The following is a 25934-nucleotide window of genomic DNA, read 5'->3' as shown; positions in this document are numbered from 1 at the left end:
TTTGCCACACATACTCCCCCCTGTAGTTCACACAGCAAACACGATCACATGAAAAGGCATAGATAAAATTAATTACATTTTATTTGTTGTTGTTGTTTAGTCGTCTTAGTTGTGTTTGACTCTCCGTGACCCCATGAACCAGAGCATGCCTTGGAAACTCTCACTTTCTCCTCAAAGCTTCTCCTTTTTTATGTCCATGGAGTTTTCTTGGCAAAATACTGGAGTGGTTTGCCAGTTCCTTCTCCAGGTGGATCACATTGAGTCTGAACTCTTGGCTATGACCTGTCCAGCTTGGGTGGCCCTGCACAGCTGAGATTTGCCATCATTTGAAATAAAAAACCCTGCAGTCATAAAATAAACTGCAATTTCACAATCTCAGGAGTGCTGTATAAAAAAAAAACACCCTGTGATTTTGTGGGGGGAAAGCTGAGGTACAGGAAGTAGACAAAGTTGGGGAGCTGCCCAAGCCCAAGACATTGAAAGGGGATTGCAGAATACATTTGGACAGTAGCAAGGAGAACACAGGAAGACATCAAGTGCATTTTCTATGCAAAGGTATTCCTGAAAACATTAGCTTTAGTTGATAAACAAAAACAAAATGAGCCGTTTCTGCATGTGGCATTGTTTACTGGGAAATAGCTTTCATGGAATTCTGACTAAAATGACTGGGAGCTGTCCATCTTGATGTGGACTCTGAAAATCCTTCAAAATCTGTGAAGGGTGGGAAGGATTGCTGCCAATATATTGGATTTGAAAGTTTATTCTTGGACATGAGTCATATTTGATCTCAGATATGCTGTGTGCAAATGAAAAAGGTTGCTACTTTTCTTGGACAGATTTCTAAAACAACCAGTGCTAATTATTTAGTAAGTTTTATTAAAACAAATAGGGACTATTTTGGAGTTAAAGCTTGTGTTATTGGGGTGTAAATCAGTGCAGGCATGTGTGTACAAATAGACATCCGTTGGTGAATCTCAGGTCTCTCTTACCATTTCAGCCCATTTTCTACTAGTGGACCTGAGCAGAGGTAATACTGCATTTATTTCTTAAACGGACAAAGACCACTGTTGATATTGGCTGTTGCTTGTGCAAAGAAACAAGTTCTTCCCCTGTTATTCTTTACATTATCGGCCTCTATGCACCTGTGTTACCTTTCTTTTCTTGCATAACATGCCAGGAATGATTTACTAAGGAGGAGCCATCAATTTAATCAAACTCTTATTAGCTAATGGAATTCTATAAAGCAGTTTCCTTGAGAGCTCTGAACGTGAGCCTTGAAAAGCTGAAATACTCCAAGCTGCAAAAGAGATCACCCTCTCCCTCTCTCTCCCACACTTTTCGACTCTAAAAACAAAAGGTAGGTAAGTTTTCTTGTAAATTAAACTTTCCAGGGAAAAGCAGGACTACTGAATGACAAACAACTAATCTACTCTTTCTTGCAAGAGTCTTGAGGGGCAACAAGGTATTTCATCAGATGCATGGAAACTCTTGTCACAGTGCATATTATTTTATGGTATCAAACAGAGTGCAACATTTGTGCTACCAGAGATTAATACCGTATTTTTCACTCTATAAGACGCACCAGACCACAAGACGCACCTTGTTTTTGGAATAGGAAAACAAGAAAAAATATATTCTGAATCTCAGAAGCCAGAACAGCAAGAGGGATCGCTGCGCAGTAAAAGCAACGATCCCTCTTGCTGTTCTGGCTTCTGGGATAGCTGTGCAGCTTGCATTCGCTCCATAAGACGCACACACATTTCCCCTTACATTTTACGAGGGAAAAAGTGAGTCTTATAGAGCAAAAAATACGGTAGTTATTTTGAGGGGACTGAATGCGAACTCCCATTAGGCAAGTGAAACCTTGCTCATTCGGCATGGGATACAACCCTTAATTTATATATTGGAAAATATATTTTGTACATACAATGTTTTCCACTAAATGATTGTTGCATTTCTTAGCGATGAAACACAAGACATATAGAGAAGTAAAGTGATTTTCAGGCTTCATGGCACTTTATTTATCAATTATAAGCAAAGGATTTTATGGTTATTCTTATTTATTTATTTAAATGTTTATAAAACACCCATTCATCTGATCAAGAACCCAGGAGGAATTGGCAAGAGTTCCCAACAGATTCCGTCTTTCATGTCCCCTGGATCCATTTCCAGGGAGCAGTTTTTTGCTTCCTTCCCACCTCCCCTGAGTACTAGAATGAGTGTCAGAATAGCAGCACTGACCAAACTATGATGCCAGGCAGCATAAAGTGAGGCTAAGGGCTGCTATTTTGCATGCTTCACACATGTACTTGAGAAATAACTATGTCAGGGTGAGAGAGAAAAGCCTTATTGTGTGGGCAAAGCCAGCTTTGAGTTGAAAGCAGCACCATTTTAAAAAACATTTAAAGCAGGGCGGGGAGGGGGGAGAATGCTTGGTTGCCTCAATGATGGGTCAAGTCTCTGTTCTTTAAATGATGGACCTTTATGTTGCTCACCTGTGATGGAAGAGAAGCATGGGATTCTGCTATGGGGTCTGCAAAAAGAGTAGGATTTGACAAAATGACACCTCTATTTCTTTGTGATTTCCCATTGTCGCATAATAGAGGTAACTATTCCCTTCTATTTATTCTTAGGCAATGCAACCAGAGGAGAAATACCTTTTCACATACAAAGGATTTTATTTCCAGCCAGATTTGGCTTCAGCGGAGTACTTAGATTCCCTGGAGGATTTTGAAATAAGAGACAGTGATGTATTTATAATCACTTATCCAAAATCAGGTAAGAGTACCTTTTCATAGGAAGAACCATCATTTCAATTCAGCCATGATGGATACCCACATATATCTACATAGTATCTGTATTATCCCAACGCAAGTTTAAAACCAAATGCAAAATTGAGGTCAATGTGGGTGGTATGGAACTTACCTGGTTACATAAAGGTGAACTGGGCCATGTTTTGTTTTGTTTCAAAAAAAGAGATGAAATAATGAGTTTTCCACCAGTGTCAACCTGTTTGAGGTTTTGAAAACAACATAAATACACATCAAAAACATTCAAATTTGGTTGCAAGAGATTTATTGTACTCACTGACTTTTAGGATTTTGTATGTGTTTGTCAAATAGAGTTGATAAATTCTTTTCTTAAAAAGTTTTCATCCTGTGACTCTTTATTTCAGCATTTATCTGCCACAGTTTTGCCAATAATAACGGGGGTCCGTATCCAATGCAGTTGTGCCCTCCATGCAATAGCTGTTAGGAAATTCAAGCCATATCAGGAGAAACTGGCCACTCTCGAGGCACCCGGCTTGATCTCCTTGTTGACCTCCCTGTCTGCGTTTCCCGGCAGGATACAGGCTAGGTCACGATCGGCGATCCTCCTCAAGCGTGAGAAGAACACACCACTCTTTCCTGCTCCCTGCTCCCCCCAGGGAGGGGAAAGAGATAGACAGAAATGTATTTACATGCCTTTATTTCTGTCTTTGCAGCATTTCAGAGAAACATGTCTGCTCTCTTCAAACTCCAACAGCAGAGAGACAAACTCCACCTCCTGTACTTCCTGTACAGGTCAAATTACACTCTGAGCTAAATCCGGTGCTCAGCACTGTGACTAGACTGTCCCTTTGTTCCCACGGTACAGTCCCAACATTCCCACCATGTTTTGCTTTCCAGCCAGCTGCAGCTCGCTGCCGCATTGCTCCTTTTCCGTAACAATAGCTTCCACTTCCACACCAGAACCTCCTTCACTCTTCTCTCCCCTTGTGTCCCCAGTGTTCCCCCAAACTGCCTTGGAGGGTTGGTGGGGTGGGGAAGACACAATAACCGGGAGTGGGAGAGGAGAGAGGGGGCAAGTTCTGTACTGTACAGGCATTTAGGACTTGGGTGACATGAAGAAAGGCTTCTGCCACTGCCTTTTGCCTATTATGTTTGTTTCACTGGCCATTTGTCAACATTTCTGTTCCTAGAAAGCATTGATAAAAAATCATGGTTTGAATTCACTGAATCAAAGTACAGTGGTACCTCAGGTTAAGAACTTAAATAGTTCCGGAGGTCTGTTCTTAACCTGAAACTGTTCTTAACCTGAAGCACCACTTTAGCTAATGGGGCTTCCCGCTCCCGCCGCACTGCCGCTGCCCAATTTCTGTTCTCATCCTGAAGCAAAGTTCTTAACCCGAGGGATTATTTCTGCATTAGTGGAGTCTGTAACCTGAAGTGTATGTAACCCGAGGTACCACTGCACTTTGGAGAACAGATAACTTTTTTTTAATTTCCTAGACTTTGAATATCATTTATATAATATTCTGGGGAAAATCTGGAATAGAGTTTTTGGTAGCTTTCTGAACAATAAAGGAACTTATTAGCAAATTTTGTTCTGTCTTCCCAAATCCTCAAATTCTATGAAGCCTTTAACTGAAATCCCCTCTCTCATCCTCAATGGAAAGGAAGCCTAGGTCAATCTTGCTCATTCACCCATTGCTGTCCCTATTTCAGTGTTGGTCTGTGTGACACCAAAATGTAGTGCCCCCCACCTCTCACCTTCTATTTGACATCATAGTATTGGCAGCCCGTGCAGCCAGGTCCCTAAATCTGCCTCTGCTTGCTGTGTTGATGCCCTTCCTCTCTCTCATTTCCTTTCAGTGTTGCAATTCAAATAGTAAGCTCTTCGATGCAGAGACACTCATCTCGCTCTATAGGCCGAGGGAGCCAATGTTTGTCCACAGACAGCTTCCGGGTCATGTGGCAAACAAAAGCAGCTCACAGAAATGCCGTTTACTTTCCTGTCGGAGTGGTACCTATTTATCTATTTGCAGTTTGATGTGCTTTTCATCTGCTAGGTGGGCACGAGCTGGGAACGAGCAAGGGGAGCTCACCCCGTCGCAGGGATTCGAACCACGACCTTCTGATCAGCAAGCCCTAGGCTCTGTGGTTTAGACCGCAGTGCCACCCACGTCCCCATATGAATGAAATTAAGTAAACTTAATCTCGTTTATAGGCACAATATGGACTCAAAATATTTTGAGCTTGATTTATCATGAAGGCCACCGAGATGGAACTGAAAAAGTCGACTTACTAGACAGGGCTCCGTGGCTGGAGTACAATGTCCGCAATGTGGATTACGTCAGTCGTCCATCACCTCGCCTCTTTGCTTCCCATCTACCCTACTATTTAGTACCCAAAGGATTAAGGAACAGAAGAGCAAAAGTAGGAAACAGCACATTTATTATTTGATCATATTCAATGTTTGTCTTGCCTTCTTTAAATGCACATCTCAGATTCCATTAACATTTTTCCGTTTTTGAGGGCAGTTCATCCAGCTGCAATTCCTTTGTCCATATGAAGGAATAATGCTCTGTGCACCCTGAGTTTGGAATAATTCCCATGACTCCTAAACAGCACAGAGTTTATGCTCCACCATAGTAAAAGTCCTGGAGGGTGTTAAGAATAAAACAGGTTCTTTTATCTGAGATTCAGTGCACTTCAGGCAGAACACAAGTAAGCAGTCAGACAACCAATATATTGGAATTTCTACATAACATTGCTTTGTTGAGTAACAAGCAGAACACATAACAAGATAAGTGAACATGCACTCAGTCACTCACACAATCACACATACACTCACCACTCTTCTTCTGTATCGGGTGGGCACACAGCGGGATCCCGGCTGCGTCCGACACACCAGCCCTCCTGAAAAGCCTGATCTTATATAGTCCTTTTTGGTGTTCATCTGAATATGGCATTTCTCATTGCCTTTGACATGTTCTTGGCAGTCCTCCACCCTTAGCAAGTTCTTCGCATATCACAACTCTCATGGTTTGCGCCTGGCCTTCTGTAACCTTTGACACGGTACGATACTCATTTTTTGTAAGTAGCATTGCACAGCCAGTCTTTATGCTTCCTTGCAGGTACAGTACTTTTGCCAGAACATGCACATTCCATTCACTCTTTGATCAGCACGATTTATGAATAGTTCCTCAACAGCATCTATTTTATGTGGTGGTCTTCAGCCGTCTTGCGGCCCATTCAAAACACGGCATTCGTTACAAGGGTGCCATCCAACACACTTAATAAGAATAAGCTCATTCGACACCATAGGGTTGCACTGTGCATTTGACATGCATGTTGCAAAAGAGTGTGACACTGCCAGGGCTATAAAGCAACTTGGAAGCAACAAGAATCCACAAGAAGAGATATCTGAGATCCATCCATTTATTATTTTATGTATATATATCCCACTTCAACAACTTAGTTCGTGGCACATTTCACAACCAGAGAAATAACTACAGAAGCAAAACATAAGGGACAGTAGAAACAATAAGACCAGGAATCGAAAGAATTTGTTGTTATTCCTGCAGGTTGTTTATGTGGCCAGAAACCCAAAGGATGTCTCGGTTTCCTTTTACCATTTTTCCAAATCTGCAGTCAGATTAGAAGAAGTAGAAGATTTTGGAATTTTCATAGAGAAGTTTTTGGCTGGGAAGGGTAAGGATGAATTGCTACTCTAAAACGAATCACTCTTGCCCCATCATCTTTATCGCCTTTAACAACAGACTAAAGAAATTCTCTGTGTGGTAAGGATCATTTCCAGAATGCCATGTCTGATGCCATGGGTTACTCTGAGGAAATTCCACATCCATCCATCACAAAGAGTCTACAACTGAGAATCCTACTACACCATTTTATGTTGCAAATGTTAACTTCCACACCATATAAGGAAAATTCAAGAGCGGGAAGGAAGGGAGCTGGAGGAAGGCTAGACTGATCTCAGCCCACCCATCACTCTCCCATCACATTGGGTTGGGAAGAGCTGCAGTGAGCCTTAAAATGCAGAACTCTTCTGCAAATACTTTCTCTGAAAAAATGTTTGGTGAAGTTGGGTGGTATTAATTCAGCTTCTGTTTAAGGGTTTGTTCCACTGCTGATTGTTAAAATGATTCCTTTAAATTGTTTTAATGGAGTTTATATGTTTGTACTGCTTCTCTCTGAATGTTTTTCAAAAAAATAATCAGATATACATTTTATGCCAAATCAACTTCTTTCCCATCAGTACTTGCAAGTTTATGGCTGGACCATGTGGAAGGCTGGTACTCTCACAAGGATGACTTCAATATTCTGTTTCTTACCTATGAAGAAATGAAGAAGGTAAGTTATCAAAATGTTATGCAGTCTGATATTAAACATCCATCAAAACTCACCTTTACAAAATAGAGGAAGGAAGCAATTTGATTATTCAAGTGCCCTCAGCTGCTGCTTCCCCTGCTAGTCTCGCTTCCTTTCCTAAAGATTTTTCAAAGCCTAGCAGGCCATGGATTCAGGAGCAGCTTTTCAGACCCTAGACAGCAAATAGTGCATATAACCATTTCCCCTGAGGGATTATGGGGCTATAAATAAAGTGTCATGATCCCAAGCAAGATATGTCATTTCACAGGCCCTCTGATGCTGAGGAGAGATGTCACAGAACCTCCCTTGTGTCTTCAACAGGGACATTTATTTATGTACTTGTGGACTCAGTTGAAAGAGCTGCCCCAGAATATAGTGCGTTGTGCATGGCTCATGGAATAAACGCAACAATGAAAGTGCAATATGATGCAATGGCAATTATTCCAAACTAGGCAAAGAAAGATGCAGGCTGCTTGTTTCCCCTGCTTGTATTCCTGCCTGTTCCATGAGTTTTAGTCTCTAGGCTGTCAGGTTTCTCTATTGTGGATGGCCTGATATTAAAACCACGTTCCATTTCAGGATCTGAGAAGCTGTGTATTGAAATTATGCAACTTCCTGGGAAAGAGACTGACGGAAAAGGAGGTGGATGCTGTTGTGGATCAGGCTACATTTAATAAAATGAAAGCAGATCCCAGGGCAAACTATGAGTTCTTGCCAAGGGATCTCATGGACCACAGCAAAGGACATTTTCTTCGGAAAGGTAAGTTAGTGGTAGATCAGAATTCCTGACATATTCACCTGACAATTGCATCTAGGGATCAAATATATCTGGAGGTAAGGATATTTTTTTGACCACCACAATGCACGTTCTTTCTGTCTGCTTCCTGGGCCAGGCACTGTTGGAGACTGGAAGAACATGATGACAGTCGCACAAAGTGAAAGGTTTGACAGCGTTTTTAAGGAGAGAATGGAAAAGCTGCCCTTCAAGTTCTGCTTGGACATCCATGAGGAATCATGAGTCTGCCTTCAGCCTGGAAGGATGAAATAAAGTGCACTGTATGCATTTAATCCAGCCCTATTTGTAAGAGTTAGTAGAAAACAAATCTCATACGGCTTAATAGCTTCCTAATGTTCTAATATGTGCTGTAATTTTTTAAAAAACATCACAAAACAATTACATTTGTACTGTCTGCTTCTTCTCTTTCTACATTCCAACATGTCCTAATTTCTGACCCCATGTTTGGGACTATTGGGATTATTAATTGTATTTTAAATTGGCCCTGTTATATTGAGCCTAGCATTGGATTATTGTAATTGAAAATTAATAAAAATGATCGTTAAAAAACCCCAAACTAACTAACTATTGGTGTCCCAGATGGCAATGTAAATCATCCAACTCATTCACATCATCAATTTATTTATTGTGAGTGGAATTCTTCTTCATGCTCTTCCAATTATTCCATCAGGACAAACATTTCAGCCTGTGGGTTGGCACATAATTGGTCGAGAGCTGTGATTGTTGAAACAGATGTTTCTGATTATTTGAAGCCATTTTGAGTAGAAGTACAACAGGCAGGAAGTAATATCCTTGTAATGGTCTGACAAAACCAATATGGATACTTGGTGATTTCCCTGGTGAAGATAAGTCACTTTGGTGGGTTACACCAAATTGCTGGGTATGCATAACTGTGTGATATAGTACAATTTCAGAACGCTTCATTCCTAAACAAATTTATTATGAGGGAAAGTGTTCTTGAACACATTTGGCTTTAATTCAGAGGACAAGGCTGCTTGTCGCTTCCTCGCATCACTCCCATGGAGAAAGGTTGTGCAAGACGAGTGACAAAGTCTGATTCCAGAGGAACTCCTCTGACCCCAAGGATGATAAACATTGCAAAGGGCCCTCGAGTGTGTATCTGAGTGGGTTTGAAAAAGATAAATGGGAGAACTATCCAACTGCCTCACAAACATTTTAGATGGTGAAAGCATTTGATTCCTACTGGATGGCAATGATTAATCAGAATTCAAAAACAGGGCTAGCTGTAGAAAAAAAAATCTGTGCTCCCATGCTGCATGCCACTTCAAGGCAGTGAAACTTGATAAGAGACAAATGCACCCCAAATATATTCCTTGAAGTGATTTGACACACATACTCCCCCCTGTAGTTCACACAGCAAACACGATCACGTGAAAAGGCATAGATAAAATTAATTACATTTTATTTGTTGTTGTTGTTTAGTCGCCTTAGTTGTGTTTGACTCTCCGTGACCCCATGGACCAGAGCATGCCTTGGAAACTCTCACTTTCTTCTCAAAGCTTCTCCTTTTTTATGTCCATGGAGTTTACTTGGGAAAATACTGGAGTGGTTTGCCAGTTCCTTCTCCAGGTGGATCACATTGAGTCTGAACTCTTGGCTATGACCTGTCCGGCTTGGGTGGCCCTGCACAGCATAGCTCAGAGCTTGTGCTGGTCTGGGGGGGAGGTTACCGTGGGGTGAGGTCCAGGACCTGAGTCGAGGGTCGGCAGACAGTCCTCCACGGGCGAAGCGGGGTCCACAGCAAGGAGCTGGGCAAGGACAGGAACTCTGGGGGAACAGGACTGGATGCTGGCCGAAACAGCTCTTCAACGACGTTGCTCCCGCAACCTGGGACTGGGCTGACTGGCCTTTATCTTCTCTGAGGCCAGGGGCGGTCCCGGCCCCCAGGTGACCTGCCTCTCCTGGCCTTAAGGCGAGCACTCCTCCTGGGAGAAACCAGTTCCCTCCGCATCTCTCTGGGGGTGGAAACGCTCCTTCAAGTATACAGGACTGAGGCCATTTAGGGCTTTAAAGGTCCGCATCAACCCTTTGAATTGTGCTCGGAAACGGACTGGGAGCCAATTAAGATCATTCAGGACCGGTGTTATATGGTCTCGGCGGCTACTCCCAGTCACCAGTCTAGCTCCCTCATTCTGGATTAAAACAAAAAGGGATTATTTTGGAGTTAAAGTTGGTGTTATTGGGGTGTAAGTCAGTGCAGGCATGTGTGCACAAATAGAAATCCATTGGTGAATCTTAGGTCTCTCGTACCATTTGAGCCCATTTTCTACTAGTGGACCAGACGTAATACTGCATTTATTTCTTAAACGGGCAAAGACCACGGTTGATATTGGCTGTTGCTTGTGCAAAGTTCTTCCCATGTTGTTCTTTAGATTATGTGCCTCGATGCTCCTGCATTACCGTTCTTTTCTTGCATAACTTGCATGTAATGGTTTACTAAGGAGGAGCCATCGATTTAACCAAACTCTTATTAGTTAACAGAATTCTATAAAGCAGTTTCCTTGAGAGCTCTGAACGTGAGCCTTGAAAAGCTGAAATACTCTAAGCTACAGAAGAGATTGGTCTCTCCCTCTCTCTCCCACACTTTTTGACTCTAAAAACAAAAGGTAGGTAAGTTTTCTTGTAAATTAAACTTTCCAGGGAAAAGCAGGACTACTGAATGACAAACAACTAATCTACTCTTTCTTGCAAGAGTTCTGAGGGGCAACAAGGTATTTCATCAGATGCATGGAAACTCTTGTCACAGTTCATATTATTTTATGGTGTCACACAGAATGCAACATTTGTGTTACCAGAGATTAATAGTTATTTTGAGGGGACTAAATGTGAACTCCCATTGTGCAAGTGGAACCCTGCTCATTCGGCATGGGATACAACCCTTAATTTATATATTGTAAAATCAAACAGAGTATTTTTTTTTTGTTACTATTTTGGACATACAATGTTTTCCAATAACAATTGTTGCATTTCTTAGCGATGAAACACAAGACTTATATAGAGAATTTTAGTGATTTTCAGGCTTCATGGCATTTTATTTCTTTATCACTTTTAAGCAATGGATTTTATTTTTATTTAAATGTTTACAAAGCACCCATTAATCTATAATATCACCAGGTGGTATATCTTGATGTCATGCATCATATTCTATATTATGGCCTGAAATGTCCCAACAGGTATAAAAGACAAGCAACACACTGGCAACAACTTTGGTTTCCTCAGCCACCAATGGAGCCTTGAACTTTCTCCCATAACAATTTCCTGCCTCCTTATACCATGCACTGAGCCCACCCTTGCAAGTGCCTTCCTTGTCAGACGCTACGTGGGAGGAGAGAAATTGGCGCAGGGAGGAGGCAAAAAAAGAAAGGGATATTTTGGCAGTGGTGTCTCAGTATGGGAACACCTGCTCCTATAGGGCCCATTGTATGTGTAGCCAACTCTCTGTATTATCATAGATGAAGCTGAGAGCAGCATTCCCTCCATGGAACATCCTTGGGCACCACATTCCAGCAGCAGTTTCAGCCAGAGCTGGCAATGGAAGCCAGATGGGCGGTGAAGAATACCTTTCTCTTTGCCACCCTGTGGTCCCCAGGCACATCTATGGTTTGGTCCCAGGAGGCCCGGAAATACGTCACCCCAATTTCTTGAAGCTAATCAAGAACCCAGGAGGAAATGGCAAGAGTTCCCAACAGAGTCTGTCTTTCATTTTCCCTGGATCCATTTCCAGGGAGCACTTTTTGCTTCCTTCCCAGCTCCCCTGAGTACTAGAATGAGTGTCAGAATAGCAGCACTGACCAAACTATGACGCCAGGCAGCATAAAGTGAGGCTAAGGGCTGCTATTTTGCATGCTGCACACATGCACTTGAGAAATAACTATGTCAGGGTGAGAGAGAAAAGCCTTATTGTGTGGGCAAAGCCAGCTTTGAGTTGAAAGCAGCACCATTTTAAAAACATTTAAAGCAGGGCGGGGAGGGGGGAGAATGCTTGGTTGCCTCAATGATGGGTCAAGTCTCCGTTCTTTAAATGATGGACCTTTATGTTGCTCACTTGTGATGGAAGAGAAGCATGGGATTCTGCTATTGGGTCTGCAAAAAGTGTAGGATTTGACAAAATGACACCTCTATTTCTTTGTGATTTCCCATTGTCGCATAATAGAGGGAACTATTCTCTTCTCTTTATTCTTAGGCAGGGAATGCAACCAGAGGAGAAATACCTTCTCACATACAAAGGATGTAATTTCCAGCCAGTATTTACTTCAGTGGAGTACTTAGATTCCCTGGAGGATTTTGAAATAAGAGATAGTGATGTATTTATAGTCACTTATCCAAAATCAGGTAAGAGTACATTTTCGTAGGTTGAACCATCATTTCAATTCAACCCTGATGGATACCCACATATATCTACATAGTATCTGTATTATCCTAACGCAAGTTTAAAACCAAATGCAAAATTGAGGTCAATGTGGGTAGTATGGAACTTACCTGGTTACATAAAGGTGAACTGGGCCATGTTTTGTTTTGTTTCAAAAAAAAGAGATGAGATAGTGAGTTTTCCACCAGTGTCAACCTGTATGAGGTTTGGAAAACAACATAAATACACATCAAAAACATTCAAATGTGCTTGCTAAGGGTTTATTGTATTCACTGACTTTCAGGATTTTGTATGTAGTGGTAAAATGGTGATTGCAAAATTCTATTCGTAAGAACTTTCATCCTGTGACTTTTTATTTCAGCATTTATCTGCCACAGATTTGCCAATAATAACGGGGGTCCGTATCCAATGCAGCTGTGCCCTCCATTCAATAGCTTCCACTTCCACACCAGAACTTCCTTCACTCTTCTCTCCCCTTGTGTCCCCAGTGTTCCCCAAATCTGCCTTGGAGGGTAGGTGGGGTGGGGAAGACACAATAACTGGGAGTGGGAGAGGAGAGGGGGGGAATTTCTGCACTGTACAGGCATTTAGGACTTGGGTGACATGAAGAAAGGATTCTGCAACTGCCTTTTGCCTATTATGTTTGTCTTACTGGCCATTTGTCAACATTCCTTTTTCTGGAATAAATTGATAAAAAAAATCATAGTTTGAATGTGCTGAATCAAAGTACTTTGGAGAATCAGACAACCTTTTTTTTATTCCCTGGACTTTGTCTATCATTTGTATAATGTGCTGTGAAGAATCCGGAATAGAGTTTTTGGTAGCTTTCTGAACAATAAAGGAACTTATTAGCAAATATTGTTCTGTCTTCCCAAATCCTCAAATTCTGTGAAACCTTTAGGTGAACTTCGCATTTCTCATCCACAATGGAAAGAAAGCCTTGGTCAATGTTCCTCATTCACCGTTTGCTGCCCCTATTTCAGTGGTGGTCTGTGTGACACCAAAATTTGGTGCCCCCCACCTCTCACCTTCTGTTTGACATCATAGTGTTGGCAACCTGTGCAGCCAGGTCCCTAAATCAGCCTCTGCTTGCTGTGTTGATTCCCTTCCTCTCTCTCATTTCTTTTCAGTGTTGCAATTCAGATAGTAAGCTCCATGATGCAGAGACATGTTGTTTTCAGTTATTCTCTTTAAAGCCCTAAGTACATTCATGACAATGAATGAAATTAAAGTAAAGGGTAAAGGTACCCCCAACCGTTAGGTCCAGTCGCGGATGACTCTGGGGCTTTGTGCTCATCTTGCTCTATAGGCCAAGGGAGCCGGCGTTTGTCCGCAGACAGCTTCCGGGTCATGTGTCCAGCAAGACGAAGCCGCTTCTGGCAAACCAGAGCGGCTCAAAGAAATGCCAGTTAGTTTCCGGTCGGAGCAGTACCTATTTATCTACTTGCACTTTGACGTGCTTTTGAACTGCTAGGTGGGCACGATCTGGGACCGAGCAATGGGAGCTCACCCCGTCGCAGGGATTCGAACCACGACCTTCTGATCAGCAAGCCCTAGGCTCTGTGGTTTAGACCGCAGTGCCACCCACGTCCCCATATGAATGAAATTAAGTAAACTTAATCTCGTTTATAGGCACAATATGGACTCAAAATATTTTGAGCTTGATTTATCATGAAGGCCACCGAGATGGAACTGAAAAAGTCGACTTACTAGACAGGGCTCCGTGGCTGGAGTACAATGTCCGCAATGTGGATTACATCAGTCGTCCATCACCTCGTCTCTTTGCTTCCCATCTACCCTACTCTTTAGTACCCAAAGGCTTAAGGAACAGAAGAGCAAAAGTAGGAAACAGCACATTTATTATTTGATCATATTAAATGTTTGTCTTGCCTTCTTTAAATGAACATCTCAGATTCCGTTAAAATTTCTCTGATTTTGAGGGAAGTTCATCCAGCTGCAATTCCTTTGTCCATATGAAGGAATAATGCTCTGTGCACCCTGAGGTTGAAATAATTCCCATGACTCCTAAACAGCACAGAGTTTATGCTCCACCATAGTAAAAGTCCTGGAGGGTGTTAAGAATAAAACAGGTTCTTTTATCTGAGATTCAGTGCACTTCAGGCAGAACACAAGTAAGCAGTCAGACAACCTATATATGGGAATTGCTACATAACATTGCTTTGTTGATTAACAAGCAGAACACATAGCAAGATAAGGGAACATGCACTCAGTCACTCACACAATCACACATACACTCACCACTCTTCTTCTGGATTGGGTGGGCAGACAGCGGGATTCTGGCTGCATCCGACACACCAACCCTCCTGAAAAGCCTAATCTTATATAGTCCTTTTTGATGCACATCTGAATATTGGCATTTCTCATTGCCTTTGACATGTTCTTGGCAGTCCTCCACCCTTAGCATGTTCTTGGCATATCACAACTCTCATGGTTTGCGCCTGGTCTTCTGTAACTTTTGGCACAAGACGATACTCAATGTTTGTAACTAGCATTGCACAGCCAGTCTTTATGCTTCCTTGCAGGTACAGTACTTTTGCCAGAACATGCACATTCCATTTGCTCTTTGATCAGCACAATTTATTAATAGTTCATCAACAGCATCCATTTTATGTGGTGGTCTTCAGCCATCTTGCAGCCTATTCAAAACATTGCATTCGTTGTGCAAGTACTTGGAGCTCACAAAGCTGACAGAAGCTCTATGAGATAAACCTAAAAAGATGATGAAAGAAGAATGGGAATGTATAAATAATTATCTAGGGGATAAGGGTTCAGCAAGAAAGACCTGGTTATGTTTAGAATGATACCTCAAAGAGAAATGTTCCCTGATACCAAGACGAGGGATTCCTTGGAATGCAGATAGAGAGAATCGATAAGAATAATGATCTGTTGTGACCTTGATGGAATCATACAGTAGATGAGCCTTCTTGTGTTCTGGCTTCTCCTCCTCCTCTTCTTCTTCTTCTTCTTCTTCTTCTTCTTCTTCTTCTTCCTCTTCTTCTTCTTCTTCTTCTTCTTCCCTTTCCCTTTTCCCTTTCCCTTTTTTTCTCATCCCTCTTCTTATGTTTTATGCCATGTACTTTGACATTTTTTGTAGTTTTTTAGCTTTTTCATTATTATCATTATTGAGTAATTTTCTTTTGTAATTTTGGTTGTCTATATTTGTATGTATTTGTTTAAAGTAAAATAAAACACGGCATTCGTTACAAGTGTGCCATCCAACAGACTTAATAAGAATAAGCTCATTCGACACCATAGGATTGCACTGTGCATGTGACATTCATGTTGCAAAAGAGGGTGAGGCTGCCAGGGCTGTAAAGCAACTTGGAAGCACCAAGAATCCACAAGAAGAGATATCTGAGATCCATCCATTTATTATTTTAGAAATCGAAAGAATTTGTTGTTATTCCTGCAGGTTGTTTATGTGGCCAGAAACCCAAAGGATGTCATGGTTTCCTTTTATCATTTTTCCAAAATGGCAGTCAAATTTGAAGAGGTAGAAGATTTTGGAATTTTCATGGAGAGGTTTTTGGCTGGGAAGGGTAAGGATGAATTGCTACTCTAAAATGAATCACTCTTGTCCCTTCATCTTTATCCTTTGACAACAGATTAAAGAATTTCTCTCTGTGTTAAGGAACCTTTTCAGAATGCCATGTCTGATGCCATAGGTTACTCTGAGGAAATTCCACATCCATGCATCACAAAGCGTCTCCAACTGAGACTCCAACTACACCATTTTATGCCACTGATGACTTGTGTCCACTGATGCAGAAGGAAGGGTATAGATGTGGCCAACTCCCAAAGGAAATCAGGTGGATTTGTATGCTGTCTGCATCAGGATGCAGCAGCTACAAATCATTACAAGCTGGAACACCCAATGCTTAATCAAGTGTAGAGATTTGTATCAATTAATAACTCAGAAACCCTAACATGGTCTCTTAAATGTTGTATTAACTTCCACACCATATAAGGAAAATGCCAGAGTGGGAAGGAAGGGGGCTGGAGGAAGGCTAGACTAATCTCAGCCCACCCATCACTCTCTCATCGCGTTAGGATGGGAAGCCCAGCAGGAAGCCTTAAAATGCAGAACTCCTCTGCAAATTCCTTCTCTGAGAAAGTGTTTGGTGAGGTTGGGTGGTATTAATTCAGCTTCTGTTTAATGGTTTGTTCCACTGCTGGTTCTTGAAATGATTTCTTTAAATTGTTTTCATGGAACTTATATGTTTGTACTGCTTCTCTCTGAATGTTTTTCAAAAAAATAATCAGATATATATTTTATGCCAAATCAACTTTTCTCCTCTCAGTATATGGCAGTTTATGGCTAGACCATGTGGGAGGCTGGTACACTCACAAGGATGACTTCAATATTCTGTTTCTTACCTATGAAGAAATGAAGAAGGTAAGTTATCAAAATGCTATGCAGTCTGATATTAAACATCCATCAAAACTCACCTTTACAAAATAGAGGAAGGAAGCAATTTGATTATTCAAGTGCCCTCAGCTGCTGCTTCCCCTGCTAGTCTCGCTTCCTTTCCTAAAGACTCTTCAAAGCCTAGCAGGCCATGGATTCAGGAGCAGCTTTTCGGACCCTAGACAGCAAATAGTGCATATAACCATTTCCCCTGAGGGATTATGGGGCTATAAATAAAGTGTCATGGTCCCAAGCAAGATATGTCATTTCACAGGCCCTCTGATGCTGAGGAGAGATGTCACAGGGTCTTCAACAGGGACATTTATTTATTTACTTGTGGACTCAGAGCTGCCCCAGAATATAATGCATTCTGCATGGAACATAGAATTAAAGCAACAATGAAAGTATAATGCAATTGCAATTATTCCAAACTAGGCAAAGAAAGATCCAGGCTGCTTGTTTCCCCTGCTTGTAATCCTGCCTATTCCATGAGTTTTAGTCTCTAAGCTCTCAGGTTTCTCTATTGTGGATGGCCTGACATTAAAACCACGTTCCATTTCAGGATCTGAGAAGCTGTTTATTGAAATTATGCAACTTCCTGGGAAAGAGACTGACGGAAAAGGAGGTGGATGCTGTTGTGGATCAGGCTACATTTAATAAAATGAAAGCAGATCCCAGGGCAAACTATGAGTTCATGCCACCACATCTCATGGACCACTGCAAAGGACATTTTCTTCGCAAAGGTAAGTTAATGGTAGATCACACTGACTTGGTGCTGCTTGCAGAATCCATGACATATTCACCTGACAATTGCATCTAGTGATGGAATATATCTGGAGTTATGGTTGTTTTTTTGACCACCACAATGCACGTTCTTTCTGTCTGCTTCCTGGGCCAGGCACTGTTGGAGACTGGAAGAACATGATGACAGTCGCACAAAGTGAAAGGTTTGACAGCGTTTTTAAGGAGAGAATGGAAAAGCTGCCCTTCAAGTTCTGCTGGGACATCCACGAGGAATCATGAGTCTGCCTTCAGCTTGGAAGGATGAAATAAAGTGCACTGTATGTATTTATTCCAGCCCTATTTGTAAATTAGTAAAAACAAAAAACAAAAAACCCCTCTCATATGGCTTAACAGCTTCCTAATGTTCGAATATGCACAATAAATTTTTTTAAACACCACAATAAAATTACATATGTACTGTCCGCTTCTTCTCTTTCTACATTCCAACGTGTCCTAATTTTTGACCCCATGTGCAAAAGTTAAGGAATCCCAAACTAACTATTGGGATTATTAATTATTAATTCAGAAGTGGACAGAGCGATCTGAACGGGGGCAGAACTAGGCTTTCTTTCAAAGACTAGGTCAGCAGCACCTGACATGACCTGGGCAAGCATGCACAAACACCCCCTCAACACATTTGTGTGTTTTCTTGGGGGGGGGGGAGAAAAACAGCTGCCCTAGTCAGGGAGCCCTGAAGGGACAGAGGACGCCACCTGCTGCCAAGGGGTGCAGAGGCACGTGAGGGAGGGAGAGGTTGGTGTTATAGCCTGACCCAGCTGTCCTGGGCACCCCACAGGCACGGAGGAGGCTCTTCCCTTTGGAACAGGCAGGGTGGGAGACAGTGAAGATGTTGGAAATGGTGGAAAACATTGCTGCCAATCTGTTGGATCTGAAAGGTCATTATTGGGCTTGAGAAAATTTCGATCTTAGATAAGCTGTGTGCAAATGAAAAAAGTCACTACCTTTCCTGGATAGATTTCTAAATCCACCAACGCTGATTTATTTAGAACATTTTATTAAAATGGGGCTTCTTTTGGAATTTAAAGTTGTTGAGATTGGAATGCAAGTCATGTGTGTACAAAGAGATACATACAATACCTCAAATTTTCCTGACGCAGCACATGTAGAAGGTGTTGAGGCATCGGTCCTGCCTCCTGGCATTGCCCACACACCTCACTTGCATAAAGCAGAGGGCTCAGTTTGCAAGCCTGGTACTTCATCTTGGTATTGGACCTTAGTAAAACATTCTCCCACATCCTTTTGGATGGCGGTGTCTCAGTTCTGGAAAACCCGCCCCAACAGGGAGCCCCTGGGTATTTACCCAGCACCCTCATTATGAAAACACACATGGATCCACTGTATGTGGGGTGGGGGGAGCAGAACAGAAAGAAATACCTCCGACTCCCCCAGGAATAGATAGACGCTAACACCAAGAGAGAAAGTGATTTGGCCCCAGGCAGGCAAGAAAATGTGCTCTACCAAATCCTCGAAGCTTTTCTTCCCACGCACAGAAGATTTCCCTGTCTCTTGCCTCATTCCTTTGGGATTTCTTTATGATGACAGTGGGGAAGCCCTGGGAGCTCAGCCTCGGAGGGAAGGGCTTCGTCGTCCGTTGCTGTGCCTCGAAAGGACCGGAGTGGAGCCACTGACAAGAAGCCTTGTGGGGCAGAACCAGAGCTGAGAAGGCTTTTGCGAGAGTGCTCAACTAAATAGAGGGAAACAATGGAGGCGGGTTGCGGGATCTGGCAAAAGGTGCCTTGCTGGGCTGGGCCGAACAAGCGCAGTTGCAAGCTGGGTTAGAGACCAGCCTTGCCTCAAGAAGGAAGTTCTCCTCAGCAGGGGCCGATTTAGGGCAGCGCGGTGCCGGAGCCCGGCAAGCGCTTACCGGGCTTTGGGAAGGAGCAGGAGGTCTCTAGGGCCCTGCTGGAGCCAAGCACTTCCTTCCTGAACCCCGGGAATGAGGAAGCAGCGAAAGGACTCTGGCCAGGACGCCCAGTCTCTACGCGGAAACGTGGAAGGCTGCGGTGAGTTGGAAGCAGCACCGTTTTAGAAAATAAACTAAAAGGAAGGGGGGAAATGCTTCAATGCTGAGCCACGTTTCTGTTCCTCAAGGAACAGGGGATACCTTGGAGCTCTATGTCGCTCACCTCCGATGTAGGGGAAGCCTGGGATTGTGCTTTGAGCTCTGCAAAAGCACAGTAGGATTTCACCGAATGACAACTCTCTCTCTTTGTGATTTCCTCTTGCAGCGCCGTAGCGGGAACTGTTCTCTGCTTCTCCGCTCTTTACGTATTCTTATGCAGGCAATGCAACCAGCCGAGAAATACGCTGTCAAATACAAAGGATTTTATTTCCAGCCAGATTGTTGTTCACCGGAGCACATAGATTCCCTGGAGGATTTTGAAATCAGGGACAGTGATGTGTTTCTAGCTACTTATCCAAAGTCAGGTAAGATTAGAAACATGTGTGCCTTTTGCATGTGGTTGTAAAATGGTATTGGTAAACTTCCATTGTTTTAAAAGACTCTCATACCTGTATCTCTTTATTTCATTAGGTTTTTGCCACAGCTGTTCAGTAACAGGGGACTGTGTCCAATGCAGTTGTGCACAAGAACTTCCACTTGCACACCAGAACTTTTCCTGACTTTCCCTTCCCATAGGCGCCCCCTCCTGTGTATCCCCAGATCTGCTTTGAAGGGGATCCAGTAACTGGGAATGGGAGAGGAGAGGAAGCTCCAAGTCTTTGTGCAAATGGGACATATTCAATGGGTAGAACGTAGGGGTTTAGACAGCAATTTGACAGGTCTGCATTATATAGGCACTGAGGGATTGAGTGACAAGAAGGCAAAATACAATGAGCATTTCTCAAAATTCCTGGGAAGAATAATAATGATTGGAATAAGCTGAATCAAAGTACTTTGGAGGACTGACAACTCTTTTTATTCCCTGGACTTTGACTGGTCATTTGCATTTCCATCTATAGGGAGAATCTAGAACAGAGTTTGTGGTGGTTTTCTGAAAAAGAAAGGAACATCTTAGCAAATATTTTTCTGACCTCCCAAATCCTCAGATTCCATGAAGGCTTCCTATTTCTCACCCACAATGGAAAGAAAGGCTTGGTGAATCTTCACATTCTCTTATTCAACCATCCCTGCCCTTGCTGTGTTTCCTTTGACTCCCTTCTTCCTCATCCTTCCTTGTCTCTAACAGTTTGCAATTTAAATAGTAAGCTCCATGATTGAGAGGCATGTTGTTTTTAATTATTTTGCTCTGTAAACTAGTATGTACATTTATGGCACTGAATGAATTAAATAACTTATCCTCATTCGTAGGAACAGTATGGACTCAAAATATTTTGAGCTTGATTTTGCACAAAGGTCATCGAGATGGAACTGAACACATAGACTTACTAGATAGAGCTCCATGGCTGGAGGCCAATGTCCGCAATATGGATTACGTCAATCGACCGTCACCTCGACTCTTTACTACCCATCTACCCTACTATTTAGTACCAAAGGGATTGAGGAATGGAAGAGGAAAAGTAGGTCTTGCCGTATTTATTATTTGATCAAATCAAATGTTTGTCTCACTTTGTTTTAAGCCCATATAGAATGCATCCCATTTATCACATGAAACAGAACAATTGTGAAGTATGCTTTTTCAGATCATTAATATTCTTTAAAAAGTGGAAAATCCAGTGTTTACACATCTTACTCATATCTTCATGTAAAATAATTAGCATACCAGGATAGTATGAGCATACCAAACCTTTCCTCCTCCTCTAAGGATCAGCATCTTTCCCCTGAATTTCCTGCCTCGATCTTGTGGTACAGTTTGGTCAGCACAAAAAGGAGCCTTGTCATTTCTCTATGATTCCTAAAGCTTATGTCACTGGATCAGAATGAAAAAAGACAACAGAAGTTTTGCTGTTCTGGGAGTGTCAGCTTTGTCAATGGGTGAGATGGTGGGAATTCAGAAGATCCTTTATTTGTGGGGAGGAGTGTAAGAAAAGTGTCAAAGTAATCTTATGAGCTGGCCAGGAAAGGAAGAACCAGCATAGGATATGTTGCTGCAATGAGATTTCCAGGAGATTTGAAGGGAGAATGAGACAATGAAGACCAACGTCATATAACTGACAGGAGGGTCTGTCAAAAATGCATCTTGAGGGGGACTTCCGGCTGAGAAAATTGTGTGCTAAGCAATCTTTATTAGCGGCTAGCTAATAGGGAGACTTATAAATGATGAAAGATTATCAGATATAGTTCTGATTACCCAAACAACTCACCTTTGAATCAAGTGGAGGCAAGCCTCCCAGCTCTGAAGAAGATATTTCATCATTGTTCCAGCGGGATATAAAAACCTCCAGGGAGGCGAGGAAAAATCCAACAGTGAGAGGCAGGTATGCTGAGCTTGAACACTGTACAAAGGCTCTAATGTTAGAGCATCAAGTACACATTCTCTTCTCTCTTAGTTACTATTACCAGTACTGGAAAGAAGGAAATTGAAATTGGACTCTGTCAATTAAAAACCACACAGAAGAAATAAAGCTGCAGATGGTTAACAATTTTATTATTAGATACAAGCAGAGAATATTATGGGGAAAGCCAGGTTTGGGAGAACAGTTTCATTGCTAGCAATATCTATCTCATCCTTGGAAGAGTCAAGCCGAAAAGAATTTGTTGTTATTCCTGCAGGTTGTTTATGTGGCCAGAAACCCAAAGGATGTTCTGGTTTCCTATTATCATTTTACCAAAGCTGCATGCACACTAGAAAAAGTAGACGACTTTGGGATTTTCATGGAGAGGTTTTTGTCTGGAAAAGGTAAGGATGATTTGCTGCTCTAAAACAAGTCACTTTTGTCCCTTCATTCCCTATCCTCCTTTGAAAACAAATAAAATAAATTCAGTGTGCGGTAAGGAATTATTCCAGAGTGCCACATCTGATGCTTTTGATTGCTCTGAGGAAGTCCAAACTTATTTTCCATGTGCATCCGTAACAGTTTTTCCAACTAAATAAATTACAGCACACAGGTTTATGCCATGGATGGCTGCTGACCATTGAGGCAGAAGGTAGGGTATAGATTTGACCAAAGCAAATCAGGCATGGGCTGAAGCAGCTACTAATCATTACAGGGTGGATACCTAACCCTGAATGAAGTGTAGAGATTGGTGTCAAGTTACAAGTCAGAAACCCAGACAGGGTCTCCTAAATGTTGTAGGTATCAACTGCCACACCATATAAGGAAACTGCCAGAGTGGGAAGGAAGGGAGCTGGAGGAAGGCTAGACTGATCTCAGCCCACCCATCAATCTCCCATCACACTGGGATGGGAAGCACTGCAGGGAGCCTTAAAATACAGAACTCCTCTGCAAATTCTTTCTCTGAGAAAGTGTTTGGTGAGGTTGGGTGCTATTCATTCAGCCTGTGTTTGTTTTCTTTCCTTTCCAATCCATCTCATTCCGATTTCAAGCTGCTTTGTTTCATTGAAAGGTTGGGCTGAATTTTATTATGATCTAATGGTTTACACCATTGCTGGTTCATATTTGGTTCCTTTAAAATGGTTTAATTCATTTTATCTGAGTGTTATGCTGCTCTCCAAAAAATAAATAAATATATATCTCCTCTACATTTACGCCAAATCAACTTCTCTCCTATCAGTAATTGCAAGTTTATGGTTGGACCATGTGGAAGGCTGGTACACTCACAGAGATGACTTCAATATTCTATTTCTTACCTATGAAGAAATGAAAAAGGTAAGGTGTCAAAATGTTACCAAGTCTGATATTAAACAAGCATCAAAACTCACCTTTACAAAATAGAGGAAGGAAGCAATATGAGGATTCAAGTGCCCTGACTGAAGAAGATTCTACATCTGCCTCATCATCAATTTAACACAGTCTATGGTCTCAATTTGAGTGAGCTTATCATGTTGCATTGAAACCATTGTGAATTTATTTAAGCAATTTCAACCCCCCCCCCAAGGAATCAAAATGTTGCCCTTTTATTATTAACTGATTTCGAAGCAGTCGTGGTTGAAGCATATTCCCACATCAACTATCAATCAATCAATCAATTACAGCATGGGAAGGTGTGCCTCTTTGCAATCATCTTCTAGCCAGGCAGCATTTTAAAAAGCACACAATATCTGAATATGCAATAATGCAATGATTTTTACCAACATAGTTAATGGAAACAATGAATTATGACACAATCTCTCTTCAGAACAGACAAGCACTCCAACTGCCTGCTTGGAAACCGTGAAAGGTTTACTGAGTGTTCAATACAAACAATTCAAAACCCCAATTCAGCTGCTGCTTTCCTTGATAGTCTTCCCTCCTTTTCTAAAAGATAAAAAAGCCCAGGAGGCCATGGACTCAGGAGCAGCTTTTTAGGCCCTAAACTCCAAAGAGTGCACTGTAACCATTTACCCTGAGAGATGATGGGGCTGAAAATAAAGTGTTCCAAGCAAGATATGTTATTTTACAGGCTGAGGAGAGATGTCACAGAACCCCCCCTCCTGTCTGGAGTTGTGGCATTTTATTTATTTACTTGTGGATTCAATTTAAATAGCTGTCCCGTGGGTGGCTCACAGAACAAAAGCAACAGTTATGACTACAATATAATGCAATGGCAATTATTACAAACTAGGCAAATAGTAATGCAGGCTGCTTGTTCCCCCTGCTTGTTATCCTGCCTGTTTCATGAGTTTTAGGCTGTTGTGTCTCTCAGTTGTGGATGGCTTGACATCAAAACTATTTTCCATTTCAGGATCTAAGAAGCTGTGTCTTGAAATTATGCAACTTCCTGGGAAAGAGACTGACGGAAAAGGAGGTGGATGCTGTTGTGGATCAGGCTACATTTAATAAAATGAAAGCAGATCCCAGGGCAAACTATGACTTCTTGCCACCGGAGTTCATGGACTACAGCAAAGGACATTATCTTCGCAAAGGTAAGTCAGTGGCAGATCAAACTGACCTGGTGCTGCTTGCAGAATCCCTGACAGATTCACCTGACAATTGGTCTGACACGTGATGGGCACCAAGGCGATTTCATTTTCCCAGTCTTTCATAAAACTCTTCAGCTTCCATTGTTTCCTAATTTTAGAGTTGTTCTAATATGTACTTTCCCTGCTGTTGTTTCCTTCAAAATATATGTATTTAAAGGTGGCATATTTGTTTTTCCAATCTGGAGTGTGGAGAATCAGCCAGATGGGTGGGGTATAAATTATCATCATCATCATCATCATCATCATCATATTCCCAACTAGGGATGGAATATATCTGGTGTTATAGAGATCTATTTGACCACCACAATGCACATTCTTTTTGTCTGCTTCCTGGGCCAGGCACTGTTGGAGACTGGAAGAACACAATGACAGTCGCACAAAATGAAAGGTTTGACAGCGTTTTTAAGGAGAGAATGGAAAAGCTGCCCATCAAGTTCTGCTGGGACATCCATGAGGAATCATGAGCCTGCCTTCAGCTTGGAAGGATGAAATAAAGTGCATTGTTTGCATTTAATCCAGGCCTATTTGTAAGAGTTAGTGAGAAAAACTCTCATGTGGCTTAATAGCCTCCTAATATAATACTGTAATATGTGCAAGATTTTTTAAAAACACAATAAAATTACATTCGTATTGTGCTCTTACTCTGTTTCTACACCCCTGAGCATGTCCTAATTTCTGACTCTTTGTTGCTCCTGTTTTGTTCTATTAAATTTCTTCTTTGCAATAAGGAAAAATAGTTTCTTGTAGGTTGAAAATGTTTTCTTTATGTATTACTTTTGTATAAATAAATACCGTTGAGTTAAAAAAAAGACCTTTAAATGCCCTATAAAAAGAAATAAATTTAGCAGATTACTAAAACAAACGGGGGGAATGGTACTATTAATGCTACAAGTAATTCATAGGAGGAAAAAAGAGTATGTTATTGGAAGTTCGAAACTGGTAGAAGTCATTTTTACCTGATCAGAGGAAGTGAATAAAAAAGAAAGGGGTTGCTATTTTTCTTGCTAAAACATCATCACTCCAAATCCCCCCTTGAATAGATTACAGACCTAGATAAGAGATTTATTTTTGGAATGTGCTGTGAAAGAATATTTACTAGGATGCATTTATGCACTCAAAAATAAAATAATTATTTTCAGAAAAGAAATGAAATTATTACTGTCAGCACAGATGAGATTCTTCTCAGTGGAGAATTTAATGGGGTATCAAACCCCAAAACAGATCATACAATTTCTAAAGATAACAAAGGTGTTTTACCTAAAACGTTGAAATGATAATGTTATGGAGAAACTTTCACACAACCAATTATACCTTTCACTCTATTCCACATAATTTTTATTTGGAATTGCATTTTTCCCCTAGCATCTCCTCCTCTGAT

At 41.7% G+C, this 25934-nt stretch overlaps 2 protein-coding genes and 2 long non-coding RNA genes across 10 annotated transcripts in view; 2 read left to right on the top strand and 2 right to left on the bottom strand.

Moving 5' to 3' along the window:
- Positions 1 to 7727, bottom strand: part of LOC310704480 — a 37089-nt gene extending 29362 nt beyond the window's left edge. The window contains exon 1 of the long non-coding RNA XR_014524807.1: positions 7190 to 7727. This is a non-coding gene — a long non-coding RNA (uncharacterized lncRNA). The remainder of the gene's footprint in view (positions 1 to 7189) is intronic.
- LOC310704448 (amine sulfotransferase-like) overlaps positions 1 to 8410 on the top strand; it is a 41733-nt gene extending 33323 nt beyond the window's left edge. Inside the window, exons 1-7 of one of the 2 annotated variants that reach the window (XM_083497924.1) lie at positions 1276 to 1361; positions 2634 to 2778; positions 4990 to 5198; positions 6350 to 6476; positions 7042 to 7136; positions 7734 to 7914; positions 8048 to 8338. In XM_083497924.1, the coding sequence (XP_083354050.1) occupies positions 2637 to 2778; positions 4990 to 5198; positions 6350 to 6476; positions 7042 to 7136; positions 7734 to 7914; positions 8048 to 8172 (879 nt within the window). In that variant the 5' untranslated portion in view covers positions 1276 to 1361; positions 2634 to 2636 and the 3' untranslated portion in view covers positions 8173 to 8338. Of the gene's footprint in view, positions 1 to 1275; positions 1362 to 2633; positions 2779 to 4989; positions 5199 to 6349; positions 6477 to 7041; positions 7137 to 7733; positions 7915 to 8047 lie in introns of those variants that run through there. The other variant, XM_083497925.1, reaches the window with a different exon arrangement.
- On the top strand, positions 1243 to 25197 carry LOC310704436 (amine sulfotransferase-like). Of its 6 annotated transcripts, none has more exons than XM_083497888.1 (7): positions 1243 to 1357; positions 19856 to 20000; positions 20884 to 21092; positions 22246 to 22372; positions 23209 to 23303; positions 24319 to 24499; positions 24896 to 25197. In XM_083497888.1, the coding sequence occupies exons 2-7, from the start codon at positions 19859 to 19861 to the stop codon at positions 25018 to 25020; spliced, it is 879 nt and encodes a 292-aa protein (XP_083354014.1). In that variant the 5' UTR covers positions 1243 to 1357; positions 19856 to 19858; the 3' UTR covers positions 25021 to 25197. The 6 variants fall into 6 exon arrangements, with proteins under 6 accessions (XP_083354014.1, XP_083354016.1, XP_083354012.1 ...); XM_083497890.1 differs by lacking the exons at positions 1243 to 1357; positions 19856 to 20000; positions 20884 to 21092; ... (2 more) ...; positions 24319 to 24499; positions 24896 to 25197 and adding exons at positions 10427 to 10577; positions 12155 to 12303; positions 13973 to 14181; ... (2 more) ...; positions 17332 to 17512; positions 17668 to 18213; XM_083497886.1 differs by lacking the exon at positions 1243 to 1357 and adding an exon at positions 10455 to 10577.
- On the bottom strand, positions 14499 to 17325 carry LOC310704475. Its single transcript, XR_014524801.1, has 2 exons — positions 16811 to 17325; positions 14499 to 15070 (listed from the first exon to the last, which is right to left on the bottom strand). It is a non-coding gene; the product is annotated as an uncharacterized lncRNA (long non-coding RNA).
- Positions 25198 to 25934: the final 737 nt, after the last annotated feature.

Source organism: Podarcis liolepis (genome assembly GCF_965112155.1).
Source record: "Podarcis liolepis genome assembly, chromosome: 3".
NCBI classification, from domain to species: domain Eukaryota; kingdom Metazoa; phylum Chordata; class Lepidosauria; order Squamata; family Lacertidae; genus Podarcis; species Podarcis liolepis.
Note: the sequence above shows the minus strand (reverse complement) of the source record. Positions and strands in the feature narration are given on the sequence as shown.

Coding starts and splice junctions, on each gene's coding strand:
- LOC310704436 (XM_083497885.1), top strand. CDS start 19,021: ATGTGCTCTACCAAATCCTCGAAGCTTTTCTTCCCACGCACAGAAGAT. Junction 23,304..24,318: donor CCTATGAAGAAATGAAAAAG/GTAAGGTGTCAA, acceptor TTTCCATTTCAG/GATCTAAGAAGCTGTGTCTT. Junction 24,500..24,895: donor AGGACATTATCTTCGCAAAG/GTAAGTCAGTGG, acceptor TTCCTGGGCCAG/GCACTGTTGGAGACTGGAAG.